General features: G+C 43.9%; 1 protein-coding gene across 1 annotated transcript in view; it reads right to left on the reverse strand.

Annotated features, from left to right (window-relative positions):
- LOXHD1 (lipoxygenase homology domains 1) overlaps positions 1-15,512 on the reverse strand; it is a 192,248-nt gene that overhangs the window by 159,477 nt on the left and 17,259 nt on the right. The window contains exon 4 of the mRNA XM_010386815.2: positions 14,667-14,851. Within this exon, the coding sequence (XP_010385117.1) occupies positions 14,667-14,851 (185 nt within the window). The remainder of the gene's footprint in view (positions 1-14,666; positions 14,852-15,512) is intronic.

The following is a 15,512-nucleotide window of genomic DNA, read 5'->3' on the forward strand; positions in this document are numbered from 1 at the left end:
TTGACCATGGAGAAGGGGAACCCAGAGACCAAGTCCATGGTGGGGGACTATCTTGAAGATGGGAAGTATAGGGGGATGAAATAGGGGAGAAAGGTTCACAGCAGAAAGGAAGCCACCAAAGGCCAATCTCCTTTTGCCTCCGTGAAGGAGGGCTGGCCTTGGACCTCTCCATCTCTCTTTGGTTATGAAGGTGGACACTCTAGTGCCCTGAAAAGACTCCAAGAGACCCCCTAGCCCAGGCACTCTACAGAGAAAGAAACTGAGGATGGGAGGGGAACTGAGATCTGCCCCAGGTCTCATTGCTATTGGGTGGCAAAGCCAGAACCAAAACTCAGGATGTATAGTCCCACGTGCTTTCTGACCCAGAGAGTTATTTTAACATTGATGATTTAGGCCGGGTGCGGTGGCTCACGCCTGTAATCCCAGCGCTTTGGGAGGCCAAGGTGGGCGGATCATGAGGTCAGGAGATCCAGACCATCCTAGCTAACACGGTGAAATCCCATCTCTACTAAAAATACAAAACAATTAGCCAGGCATGGTGGTGGGCACCCAGTAGTCCCAGCTTCTTGGGAGGCTGAGGCAGAAGAATGGCATGAACCCAGGAGGTGGTGGAGCTCACAGTGAGCGGAGATTGCGCCACTGCACTCCAGTCTGGGCAACAGGGCGAGACTCCATCTCAAAAAAAAAAAAAAAAAAAAAAAAAAAAAAAAAGATTGATGATTTAATTACTCTACGGTAATATCCTATAGAATCTGGGAATAAGTCAGGGCTTCTGGCTTCTTGACAGAGCCTTTGTGATGGGTGTTTTATGCTCCAATCATGCAGGGTGCTTTCACTTTGCATTTGCTTTTGCACTATGCAGTCCTCTGGCAGGTCCATGATCCTCTGCAGGGCAGTACAATTTGCACATACCCGTAATACATTAATCAAAATCCCTTTCTTATCCCATTCTCCCCTCAAATGCACCCTGGGCACTGTGCCCAATGTGGTCATGTCAAGACTGGGTACACATCTGGAGCTGTGTGATAATCATTGTGTGGCACTGCATGGGCTGGAATAAAACTATAACCCATTTACCTGATGATACAGCCAGGAATGGAGACAGTGATTATGCTGAAAACAAACACAATTCCATTTCTACCCATCCCCAAGTGCTGTGCAGCTTTCAGCCCCCAGCTCTAGTTTTCTCACTGGGCATAAGAAAAAAAAAAAAGAAAGAAAGAAAGAAAGGAAAAGAAAAGAAGGCAATTCATTTGCTCCAGACTGGGAGTCCAGATGTAAATGTCATTCACCCCTCCCACCACCTGCATGAGCCCAGCCCACCTGCCCAAGTTGTTGTTTCTTCTTATGGGTTCTCTTTCATGTAATCATCAGCCTCTCTTCTCTTTGAAGTATACAACAAAACTGGCTGCAACCATATTTGTTATTAATCTACCCAAGAAGATTACATGCCCCCTAGATGGTGGCTTGTCCTTCCCAAAACCTAGAGAACAAATCCCAGCCAAGAGCAGGTGTGGGATCAGGACCTGCCTCCACACTGGGTCCTCTAAATGCAAGGGGCCTCTCTGCTTCTGCCAAGGCCTGAGTCTGAAACATTTCTGAACTGTTGTGCCGGGTTCTGACAGTCCTGGGGTGTGAGCAGCCCCCAAGCCAGCTGCAACACAGCTCTTGGCTTCAGAGGCCTGTCTCATGGCCAAGCTGGTGGAGCCTTCCCCAAGCAGTGTGGCGTGGGCTCAGTATTAATCTAAGCCACATGATCATCTCAGTACTTTTCAAAGTGAGAGGGTTTGTGGGTTGGCACTGAGCTGTGGGTAATTACTTGGCCAGAAGGCAGGAAATGACGTCATATTGGCGGTGAGAAGGCCAAGCAGGATCTGCCTTAAACAGGTTTTGCTCATGCTTCCCTACCGGGTGACAGTCTCCCAGCCCAAGCTCCTTCAAGACCCAACATGAGATCATCCCAAATCTACCTGGAGAGCTCACGCCATCTTACCAGGCCTTGCCTAACTCAGATGTCTCGCCCAACCTCATCCTTCAATACTGCCCCATAGAGAAGGCAGGGATGTGCCCTGAGCTTCCCTGAAGTCAGAGAGGACTGAGTAGCCCTGCATTCTCAGACTGGGTAACTCTGCAGTGAGCTTATGACTTGCACCTGGGCACTGTGCCCTGTGAATATCTCACCAAAAGGGACAACATCAAAGTGGGTATGGTGGGGTATGAAATCAGTGGGTGGGAGACACCTGGAGGCAAGCAAGAAAGAAGGTTCTTAGCTAGCACACTGCCAGAGAAAGCAAGTGCTACAGGGACCTCAGAGAACATCTCATGCCACCTAGTAAGAAGATGAGAAAACAGAGACCCAGAGTGGATGAGCAATTTGCCCAGAGTCACATAATTACCAAAGTGTGAGGCTAGGACTCAGGTCTCTGCCCCTTTGGAAAGCTCTTTCCACCTATCTCTGTGGCTTGTCTTGATAATCAGGTGAGTCTATACATGACCTCCCGTTATCACATATGCACACAATCTGTTCCTTACCAACGTTCATACAAGTCCCTAAGTCCCAGTGGCCAAGGTAGCAACTGTGAGTAAAAGCCATCCCCAGGTAGGTAGGAGGAGACCACAGTGTTACCCTCAGAGAAATCTGAGCTTCACTGGAGAAACCCGAGCGATACATATTAGGTAGTTAGAGCCCTGAAATATGGTATTTCTTGGCAATGTATACATCTCATAATACCTGACAGCTACACCCCTCCCATCACCATCAGTCTTGGTGGCTCATCTTGGTTGTGATTCTGTGAGAGCACATGTGAACCACAGGGAGTAGGTTGAGAAGGTCCTCCTCCCTGCCCGTGAGATTCCTTACATATCCCTGATTGCAGAATCACTGCACAGGAGTGTGTGGCACAGACTTTCTTCGCAGAGTTTAGAGAGGAAGGGGACACCTGAGGCAGAGGAAGTAGGTAATGCCATCCAGAGAGGCTGAGACTTCCCATCCAGTGGAGTCGGGGTGACATGCAAAAAAGAGGAGGGTAAAAGAGAGGAGGTGAGGGGCAAGGAGCCTTGACAGTTCCTCTGGCCCTGGCACATGTTTCAACAGAAGATCCACAGTTTCCTATATCACCAACTTGAAACAGAACTCTGGGAACAAGGAGCCACTCAATAAGCAAATAGGGCAGGCCCCAGGGCTCCAGAAAGAGTTGCCCCACTGGGTCCATGGAGGGTTCAATGAGATAGGGCCTGAATCCCAAAAACGGCTGTTGGTGGTCTGGTTTCCGCTTCACAATCTCCGAACAGATTGGCACAGGGTGTCTAATACTGCCCTCAGGCCTCAGTTCCACTTCCAGTGGGGCCCTTGAAACCTCCTCAGGGTTGATGAATGCTGGAGAGAACAGCTTTCAGAGCCACTGTCTACCAGACACAGGAGCCAACACAATCTGAGCAAACAGGTTGAGAAATGGGAGCTGCTAGCTCTAGACCAAGAAACAGAAGAGGAAGAAGAGAAGAAGAGGTGGTGGGGAGGCACTCTGTGCTGCTTGCCTTGACCTTTGTCCCATGTGCAATATGGGAATAATAATAGTCCCTACTTCTCAAAGTTTTAAAAAGATACTACTTGTAAAATGTATGCACACAAAGACGCAAGGCTACAGAAGTATTTTGTCTCAAAGTCATATAGCTAGGAGGTGGTAGAGGTGAGATTTGAACTCAGGACTCCATGATTTGAGGTCTGGCTCTCTGAGCCATGATGCTCTACAGTCTCCTTGTGAGCACTTCGTATGATGGAAATCTGTGTCCTCCACTGGACTGTGAGCACCTTGAGGGCGGGAACTATGTCCTTATGCATAGGCTCAGCATCTTAGAGCAGCTCAAGAGGGCATTGCCGACAGCAGCTGCTAAGGATGATGCTGCACCTGTAGGCAGGGGAGATGGTGCTTAGCTTCCAGCCAGGGACTGCCATCAGTGTGGAGATGTTAATGCAACTGCTCCACCTCCTGGGTTCTGAGTTATCAAGAGAGTGAGCCATTCCTGGCAGGGTGGAAGAAATCCACCAGGAAGAGAGTCACACACATCCATGGCAATAGAAGGGATGCCAACAAGCAGATGGCAGGAGGGAAAATTCACTACACTTCTGGAGCAATTTGATAGCCAAGACTCTGTTCCCAGGGATAATAAATGTAGATATGCTGGAAAAGTGGTTGCCAGCCTTCCATAGGCCCCAGAAGGTGCCAGGACCCCTGACGCCCACTCTTAGAGTCAGACAAGCCTAGAGATGGCTGCTAATTCCCTGTGCCAGCTCTGTGTATGTCTGACATGCTTATTCACGTGTGATGTCTGACTGAACCATTCCATTGACAGGTTGAGGGCAGCCAGCCAAGACTAGGATGCCCACTCCTACTGATTCATATGGGGATGAGTCAGGAGAATCCAGGAGGTTTCTCCAGGAGCCTTGAAGTCTTGGGCAAGAACTGAGGAGCTGGGGTGAAGGCATTTTCCTCTTTTCTTCCAGATGAACAGAAACTTTTTGACTGAAAGTCAATATGGTCTATGGTCACTGTTAAAATCACTTAATGAACATTTTGAATGCATTAAAAGAAGTGACATATCAAGGGATCCTGAATAGCCAAAATAATCTTGAAAAAGAACAAAAGTTTGAGGTCTCACACTTCCTGATTTTAAAACTTACCACAAAGCTACAGTAATCAAACCAGTGTGGTAGTGCCATAAAGACAGACATATAGACCAGAGAACAAAACAGAGAACCCAGAAATAAACTATCATATATATGGTCAAATAATTTTCAACAGGGGTGCCAAGACTATTCAATAAGGAAGGGACAGTCTTTTCAACAAATAGTGCTGGGAAAACTGAATATCCACATGCAAAAGAATGAAGCTGGACCTTGATTTGTATCATCTGCAAAATTTAACTCAAAATAGACCAAAGACCTAAATGTAACAACTAAAACTATAACACTCTTAGAAGAAAACACAGGGGAAAAATCTTCATGACACTGACCTTGGCAATTTTTAAGATATGACATCAAAAGCATAGGCAACAAAAGAAAAAAATAGATTAATTGGCTTCATAAAAATTAAAACTATTGGGCATCAGTGGACACTATCAACAGAGTAGAAAGACAACTCATCTAATGGGAGAAAAATATTTGTTAATTATATATCTGAAAGGGGGTCAATACCCAGAATGTGTAACAGAGGCCTACAATTCAACAATAAAAAGATAAACAACTTAATTTAAAAATGGATGAAGGATTTGAATGGTTATTCTCTAAAGAAGACAGGCCGGGCGCAGTGGCTCAAGCCTGTAATCCCAGCACTTTGGGAGGCCGAGACGGGCGGATCACAAGGTCAGGAGATCGAGACCATCCTGGCTAACCCGGTGAAACCCCGTCTCTACTAAAAAATACAAAAAACTAGCCAGGCGAGGTGGCGGGCGCCTATAGTCCCAGCTACTCGGGAGGCTGAGGCAGGAGAATGGCGTGAACCCGAAAGGCGGAGCTTGCAGTGAGCTGAGATCCGGCCACTGCACTCCAGTTTGGGTGACAGAGCGAGACTCCATCTCAAAAAAAAAAAAAAAAAAAAAAAAAAAAAAAGAGGATATGCAAATAACCAATAAGCACATGAAGAGATGCTCAACATCACTAATCATTAGGGATATAATTTCACACTCATTAGGAGGTCTATTGTTTTTTTTAAAAAAAAACAAAAAACAGAAAATAGCGAGTATTGGTCAGGATCTGGAGAAATTAGAACTCTGTGCATTGCTGGTAGGAATGTAAAATGGTACAACCACTGTAGAAAACAGTATGGTGGTTACTCAAAATTACATATATGACCCAGCAAATCTGTGTGTATATGCCCAAAAGAATCAAAAACAGGGACTCGAACAAATATTTGTACACCCATGTTCATAGCAGCATTAATCACAATAGCTTAAAGGTGGAAACAGTCCAATGTCTATCAACAGAATGGATCAAATAAGTTGTGGTGTACCCATACAATGGGATACTACTCAGCCTTAAAAAGGAAGGAAGTTCTGACACGTGCTATAGCATGGATGAAATCTGAAGACATTATGCTAAGTGAAATGAGCTAGATGCAAAAGGACAAATATTGTATGATTCCACTTATACAGTTAGGGTATCCCTAACACAGAAATCCAAAATCTGAAATGCTCCAAAATCCAACACTTTTTGAATACTGACACAATGCCATGAATGGAAAATTACACCGCCTGATCTCATGTGACAGGTCACAGATGAAATGCTGTAAAACTTTGCTTCCAGCACAAAATTTTCAGAAATGTTGTATAAAATTACCTTCAGGCTACATGTATAAGGTATATATGAAACAAATGAATTTCATGGATAGACTTGGCTTCCATCCCCAAAATATCTCAGTAGGCATATGCAAGTATTCCAAAATCTGGAGAAAAAAAAATCCCAAATCCAAAACACTTCTGGTCCCAAGCATTCTGGACTAGACTCACCATGTATAAGATTCCTGGATTAGCCAAATTTACAGAGACAGAAACTAGAATAGAGTTTACCAGGATCTCAGGGGTGGGGAACAATGGAGAGTTAGTGTTCAATGGGCACAGAGTTTCAGGGTGACAAGATGAGAAAGTTTTAGAGATGGATGGTGACAGTTGCACAACAATGTGAATGTGCTTAATGCCACTGAACTGTCCATTTAAAAATGGTGAAGGTGGCAAATTTTATGTTATGCATATTTTACCACAACTTTTTTTTTTAAAAAGCAGCAGGATAACAGAGTCAGGGAGGCCCCTTCCTCTGTGCTAATGGTCCCCTGTCTGGAACACAGGGTTCTAGACTAGTAGGTACCTCCTTGGGAAGGGACTACAAAAAGAGAGGTCAAGGATCCTGGGGTTGCATTCCTGAGAGGACAGAACCCTGTCTTCTGGCAGCTGAAGGGCTGACACCTAGATAGACACTGTGTTGTGTCGGAAACACTGGAACAGACAAGCAGAAGCCTCAGGGAGACTAAGGGGTTTAATTCCAGGAAGGCTGGACTCAAACCAAAGCTGGAGAAGCAATTGGTGGGGGTGATGTAGAAGGGGTTCTTGTGACAGCAGGAGGTTGGCCTAACTAATGCTCACAATCCCCACAATCACAGGCTCTGACCTCTTAGGTGCCAGGCTAATTGCCCTTGGTCATGCCCTACTGAAGGGGCAGGTGGAAAGCAATTGAACTGAGAATAGGGAGACCCACAGTCTAGTCCTAGCTCCATCAGCAATTGGCCATTTGACCTTGGATGGATCCCCACGTCCCTGGGCCTCTGTGCACTCATCTCTGTAATCAACACCCTGCCTCCCATTCCTCTCAGATCAAGGCTGGTATTCTTTACCAAGGTACAATCTGCATACCACTGGTGGGACATAAGATGCTAGCAATGGTATATGATTTATCTAATGTTATAAATTTATGTTAATATGTACTACTGTATGCCTGACATTTATAGCAAATGATAACAGCTTTTTATGATAGTAATATCAACTTTATTAGTAAATTTGTAAGTTAATGTAAGTTATAAAAAGTGACTTAAAGAAGTAGTAGTAATTAATAATGCAAGCAGTACTTGAATCAGGCAAAACTCTTGAAGATGGAATGTGAGTTACTGGAGTTTCAGAACCCCCCAGATGGATTGAGGGAGCACAAACAACCTGCCTCTTCTGACCTCAGCAACAGATCCCCGAGTCTTGGAGATCAGACACAGAAAACCAAAAGCCACAGTCATTTGGTTGGTCCTGCTTTGTTTCTTTAAGGTACCAGATGTAGTGATTTTTACCAACAAATTGAGAAGAACTAAGAAACTGAACTTGGTTCTAGGATCTTCTATCCACAAAACTGTGAGGCTGGTCAGCTTCTGCCTCCTTCCTTTGAAACCTCCTGTCTGTTTTCCCTCATCTCTACCTTCTACCCAATGGACTCCATTAAGAAGAGGGCAGTTCTAAAGATACCATTCCTTTTAAGGGGTTAGAGGTTGGGTACTTCCCCAGGAAGTGCATTTAAAGAAGAGCCCAGAGAAGAAACAGTCATCTCCAGCGAATGTCAGGCACCGTACTGTGCAACAGTCCTGGTGCCCCAGAGCTCACCCTCTGTGCATACAAATAGGGCAGGCTCCCTCATGCCTGTGTCTTGACACATGAAATGCAAGATTCCCATTAGAGGAACACCTGGAAACCTGATCAAGGTCCAGTTCCCTCCACTCGACGATGATCCGCTGATCACCTCTGTCAAAGGGTCAGTTGGTCAACCTAGAACACCTCCCTTCCCTGAAAAGCAGGAATGAGAGAAGGTTCCAGTGATTACCAGCCAGAACTTTGGGAACTGACCCTTGAGGGTGGAAAGAGGACCAGGTTCTCTAACAGTCTGTCCCACTTTGGGGGCTGGTGGTATAAATACACTGAACATGCCCCCCTTTCCTCTCTCCTCCTATTACTGTCCATATTGCATGTTTTGAAATATTTTACCTACCAAACTTCATGGATGAAATAATAGACCCCATTTTTATCATCGAAGTAGCAGCCAAATACCAAGTTGACACAATTTCAGGTGAAAAGCAAAGAAATTTAACTTTTTCTTTACCAATGCAGTCATTGGAATATTTGAAGGTCAAGTGCAGTGGTTCACACCTGTAATCCCAGCACTTTGGGAGGCTGAGGCGGGCGAATCACCTGAGGTTGGGAGTTCCAGACTAGCCTGGCCAACATGAAGAAATCCATCTCTACTAAAAATACAAAAATTAGCTGGGCGTGGTGGTGCACACCTGTAATCCCAGCTACTCAGGAGGCTGAGGCAGGAGAATTGCTTGAACCCGAGAGGTGGAGGGTGAAGTGGGCTGAGATCTTGCCATTGCACTCCAGCCTGGGCAACAAGAGGGAAACTCTGCCTCAAAACAGAAACAGAAAACAAACAGAAAAAAACCACTGGAATATTTGAAGATCCCCTTTTTCATTCCATTCTGTGGAATCCAGCCTGGAAATACTAAAAACCTAATGCCCTCCAGCCCATGAAGGGGCTGGGGGCCCAGGAAGCCTCATACAAAGACTGGGTCAGGGGGTGTCTACCCTGAGAATTCTTATGGAACCCTGAAGAACCACTGAGCTACCTGAATTGTTTCTCATGATGACTTTTCAGAAGCTCTTCTCCTGACAGTGGAACCCGGGATTTTTGAGTGACCAAAGCAGGTCAGATGAGGTGAAAAGTGGCAAGTTTGACCGTGTGCTAAAGATTGATCCTAGTAGAGGTTGGATAAAGAATTAAAGATGCTTAATGTTTATGGGAGAATCTATGAAATTCACCCCAATTGAAAAAACAGGTGAAGGGCCCAGGCAAAAATTCTTTCTTTCTCTCTCTCTCTCTCTCTCTCTCTCTCTCTCACACACACACACACACACACACATTGCCAATAAATATATGAAAAATGCTTTGAAACCAATGAGAACAAAGATACAACATACCAGAATCTCTGGGACACATTTAAAGCAGTGTGTAGAGGGAAATTTATAGCACTAAATGCCCACAAGAGAAAGCAGGAAAGATCTAAAATTGACACTCTAACATCACAATTAAAAGAACTGGAGCAGCAAGAGCAAACACATTCAAAAGCTAGCAGAAGGCAAGAAATAACTAAGATCAGAGAAGAACTGAAGGAGACAGAGACACAAAATCCCTTCAAAAAAATCAATGAATCCAGGAGTTGGTTTTTAGAAAAAATCAACAAAATTGACAGACCACTAGCAAGACTAATAAAGAAGAAAAGAGAGAGGAATCAAATAGACGCAATAAAAAATGATAAAGGTGATATCACCACCGACCCCACAGAAATACAAACTACCATCAGAGAATACTATAAACACCTCTACGCAAATCAACTAGAAAATCTAGAAGAAATGGATAATTTCCTGGACACTTACACCCTTCCAAGACTAAACCAGGAAGAAGTTGAATCCCTGAATAGACCAATAGCAGGCTATGAAATTGAGGCAATAATTAATAGCCTACCAACCAAAAAAAGTCCAGGACCAGATGGATTCACAGCTGAATTCTACCAGAGGTACAAGGAGGAGCTGGTACCATTCCTTCTGAAACTATTCCAATCAATAGAAAAAGAGGGAATCCTCCCTAACTCATTTTATGAGGCCAACATCATCCTGATACCAAAGCCTGGCAGAGACACAACAAAAAAAGAGAATTTTAGACCAATATCCCTGATGAACATCGATGCAAAAATCCTTAATAAAATACTGGCAAACCGGATTCAGCAGCACATCAAAAAGCTTATCCACCATGATCAAGTGGGCTTCATCCCTGGGATGCAAGGCTGGTTCAACATTTGCAAATCAATAAACGTAATCCAGCATATAAACAGAACCAAAGACAAAAACCACATGATTAGTCTCAATAGATGCAGAAAAGGCTTTTGACAAAATTCAACAGCCCTTCATGCTAAAAACGCTCAATAAATTCGGTATTGATGGAACGTACCTCAAAATAATAAGAGCTATTTATGACAAACCCACAGCTAATATCATACTGAATGGGCAAAAACTGGAAAAATTCCCTTTGAAAACTGGCACCAGACAGGGATGCCCTCTCTTACCACTCCTATTCAAAATAGTGTTGGAAGTTCTGGCTAGGGCAATCAGGCAAGAGAAAGAAATCAAGGGTATCCAGTTAGGAAAAGAAGAAGTCAAATTGTCCCTGTTTGCAGATGACATGATTGTATATTTAGAAAACCCCATTGTCTCAGCCCAAAATCTCCTTAAGCTGATAAGCAACTTCAGCAAAGTCTCAGGATACAAAATTAGTGTGCAAAAATCACAAGCATTCTTATACACCAGTAACAGACAAACAGAGAGCCAAATCATGAATGAACTTCCATTCACAATTGCTTCAAAGAGAATAAAATACCTAGGAATCCAACTTACAAGGGATGTAAAGGACCTCTTCAAGGAGAACTACAAACCACTGCTCAGTGAAATCAAAGAGGACACAAACAAATGGAAGAACATACCATGCTCATGGACAGGAAGAATCAATATCATGAAAATGGCCATACTGCCCAAGGTTATTTATAGATTCAATGCCATCCCCATCAAGCTACCAATGAGTTTCTTCACAGAATTGGAAAAAACTGCTTGAAAGTTCATATGGAACCAAAAAAGAGCCCGCATTGCCAAGACAATCCTAAGTCAAAAGAACAAAGCTGGAGGCATCATGCTACCTGACTTCAAACTATACTACAAGGCTACAGTAACCAAAACAGCATGGTACTGGTATCAAAACAGAGATATAGACCAATGGAACAGAACAGAGTCCTCAGAAATAATACCATACATCTACAGCCATCTGATCTTTGACAAACCTGAGAGAAACAAGAAATGGGGAAAGGATTCCCTATTTAATAAATGGTGCTGGGAAAATTGGCTAGCCATAAGTAGAAAGCTGAAACTGGATCCTTTCCTTACTCCTTATACGAAAATTAATTCAAGATGGATTAGAGACTTAAATGTTAGACCTAATACCATAAAAACCCTAGAAGAAAACCTAGGTAGTACCATTCAGGACATAGGCATGGGCAAGGACTTCATGTCTAAAACACCAAAAGCAATGGCAGCAAAAGCCAGAATTGACAAACGAGATCTCATTAAGCTAAAGAGCTTCTGCACAGCAAAAGAAACTACCATCAGAGTGAACAGGCAACCTACAGAATGGGAGAAAATTTTTGCAATCTACTCATCTGACAAAGGGCTAATATCCAGAACCTACAAAGAACTCAAACAAATATACAAGAAAAAAACAAACAACCCCATCAAAAAGTGGGGAAAGGATATGAACAGACATTTCTCAAAAGAAGACATTCATACAGCCAACAGACACATGAAAAAATGCTCATCATCACTCGCCATCAGAGAAATGCAAATCAAAACCACAGTGAGATACCATCTTACACCAGTTAGAATGGCAATCATTAAAAAGTCAGGAAACAACAGGTGCTGGAGAGGATGTGGAGAAATAGGAACACTTTTACACTGTTGGTGGGATTGTAAACTAGTTCAACCATTATGGAAAACAGTATGGCAATTCCTCAAGGATCTAGAACTAGATGTACCACATGACCCAGCCATCCCACTACTGGGTATATACCCAAAGGATTATAAATCATGCTGCTATAAAGACACATGCACACGTATGTTTATTGCGGCACTATTCACAATAGCAAAGACTTGGAATCAACCCAAATGTCCATCTGTGACAGACTGGATTAAGAAAATGTGGCACGTATACACCATGGAATATTATGCAGCCATTAAAAAGGATGAGTTTGCGCCCTTTGTAGGGACATGGATGCAGCTGGAAACCATCATTCTTAGCAAACTATCACAAGAACAGAAAACCAAACACCACATGTTCTCACTCATAGGTGGGAACTGAACAATGAGATCACTTGGACTCAGGAAGGGGAACATCACACATCTGGGCCTATCATGGGGAGGGGGGAGGGGGGAGGGATTGCATTGGGAGTTATACTTGATATAAATGACAAATTGATGGGTGCTGACAAGTTGATGGGTGCAGCACACCAACATGGCACAAGTATACATATGTAACAAACCTGCACGTTATGCATATGTACCCTAGAACTTAAAGTATAATAAAAAAAATACATATATATATATGAAAAATGTTCAACCTCACCAGTAATCAAAGAAAGAACATCAAAAATCCCCTTTAATTATCCAACTGGAAAATCAAACAATACAACCAAATGTTGGCAAGGGTGAGGGACATGGGCACCCTTACACAGCTGGTAATACTGTGCACAGATACACCCTATCTAGAGCAATTCAGAAATGTCCCTCAAAAACTTTAAGCATGTACATTCCACTTGACTTAGACTTTCCACTTAGGAATTTATCTTGAAGAATCACAAACCTGTGCAAAGATTTAGGTGCAGTATTTACAATAGTATTGTTATAATAGCAAAAATTGTTTAGAGGGGGAACACAATACAAATGTCCAATGATAAGGGATCTGGTGAATAAATGATGGTATCTCCATGCTCCAGGGCACCACAGACTCATTCCAAGGAGGGGTGTTGAGCAATGTTTAATGGCACAGAAGTAGTCATGCTGTGAAACAGGGGGTGTTGCACCAGCCCATTCATTTAAACTATGTATGCATAGAAAAGACTAGAAATGAAGACACAAAAACATCACCAGTGTTGTTTTTTCAAGTAATGGAATTACAAGTATTCTTTATGTTTGCATATCTCTATTTTCTAAATTTTCTGCAATAATCAAATTTTGTTTCTATAATCCGAGAAAGATCAATAACATGTTTTAAAAAGAATTAATGGCCGGGTGCAGTGGCTCACGCCTGTAATCCCAACAATTTGGGAGGGGGAGATGGGTGGATCACCTGAGGTCAGGAGTTCGAGACCAGCCTGGCCAACATGGTGAAACTCTGTCTCTACTGAAAATACAAAAAATTAGTCGGGTATGGTGGTGGGCGCCTGTAATCCCAGCTACTCAGGAGACTGAGGCAGAAGAATCGCTTGAACCCGGGAGGCAGAGATTACAGTGAGCCAAGATCGTGCCATTTCACTTCAGCCTGGGCAACAAGAGTGAAACTCCATCTCAAAAATACATAAATAAACAAATAAAACAAAAATAAAAAAGAATCAATGAAGTTGCAAGTCATGATGATAGGAATCACAGAGGAACAAGTCAAGTGTCAAGTTGAGCTGGGAGGTAGAAAATTGAAGATACAAAAATTGAGAGCTAAAACCCATCAAGACAATGGACAGAGGGTGGAGCCTGGAGTACATGCTGGAAGGCAGACTCCAACAAGTGTGTTGGCCTTCTTTTGTTCAACTGAGTGACTGTGGGAAGCCACTTCTCATCTCCTGGCTCCCAAGTCCCTTCTCCTTTCAAGGTCCATGACTCTATGAAAGCAGGGTATTCTGGTGATGGTGCCTGCAATGCAATGCCCCCCTTTTTGGAAAAGCAAATATGTTCTGCGATGGGGTGAGATGAGGCCAGAACTTTGGGGGACAAAGGTATCTGCCTCCCATTATTCCTATAAAATTAAAATGATTGAATTTAAGGCCTTTGTCCAGAGATGTCACTTGAAATAAATTGTTTCACTTCTCATAAAATCAGGAGGAGTCAGAAGGCAGCATGACGAGCTCTGGCAGCTGCAAGCTCTGATTCCTACCCACCATGCCTTGGCTGTAACTCACCTGCCTTGGGCATCATAAGAAAAGAAAAAAGATAGGAAAATGGGGAAGGCTGCTTTGATCTCAAAGGTGACTTCTAATAGACACCCCATCAACAAGAATCATTGAGAACACAGGATATGCTCAGGGCTGCGCCCATCCTTCCATCACACTTCCAAGTCCTCTTGTATTTCCCACCTCCTTGAACCCCTAGAGCATAAAAGTTTGCCCACAGGAAGGCCGAAGGAAGATATGGGGCTTCCCCTTGGCCCTAACCAACAGGAAGGCCCTGGAGGATGCCAAGATAAGGTAGGTGAGACTGCCCAGAGCAAGACAGGCATGATTCTTTCCTGGGTGAGCCCAGCCCAGGCAGGGAGGGATGGCAGGCAGGCCAGCCTAGGCACTGACCTCTTGGCATGTCCATAGGGTTGAAGCTGGCCAGCAGGTCACGGCACCACTGGCGGTCACCTTCCACCTTGCTCAGCCAGTTGTTGCAGTTGAAGTAGTAACGGAGATGAGGCCTCTTCATGTCGGTCACGATCACATTGTCCAGGTACCAGCTGGCATTCAAGCCCGTGTTGTCATGCTCAATCCTGAGGCAGAAGCCAAGGCCCACACCATCACTGGCAGAACTGAAACAGCACCCCTTCCATACTGGAATACCCAGATGTTTACTCCAAAGAGAGGTCCAATTATTCTGTTGTTGTTGTTACTTTATCTCTTGAACCTCGGTTTCCTCATCTATACAATGGGGATACCTTGCAAGGTGGATGTGCACATTACTGAATGTTACATTGTTATGTTGCATGAAAGGAAATATTAACTATCGCCTTTCACAGAAAATCCAAGATCCCTAAGGTTTGCCGTGGGATCATCTTGATCTTCCCCTTTGAGGTCCTGGCTATTCAGTGCCATTTCCTTTCCCTGGCCTTTGGAAGCAGTGAGCCTCTCCCACTCTGGCCCAAGCATGTATACACACAACACTTCTTGACATCCAGCTGAGTCAAGGTCAAACAGGACAGTAAAGGGAAAAGATGATAACGGAATACCCAGAAGGCAGAAGCCAACTAGACCACCTGATTTACAGGACACAGTTCATACCCTGGGGCTCAACTGCCCCTCCCATTGCTGTGAGATGATTAAGTGTGTCCCTCTTTTCATCACGACTCCCGGACGTGGACAACAAGCAGATACTCCCCTTAGTCCTACAATCCAGAGGACCCCTATGACCATCTAGACCAGGGTGGTGCCATA

This window comes from Rhinopithecus roxellana, chromosome 21, assembly GCF_007565055.1.
Source record: "Rhinopithecus roxellana isolate Shanxi Qingling chromosome 21, ASM756505v1, whole genome shotgun sequence".
Lineage (NCBI taxonomy): Eukaryota > Metazoa > Chordata > Mammalia > Primates > Cercopithecidae > Rhinopithecus > Rhinopithecus roxellana.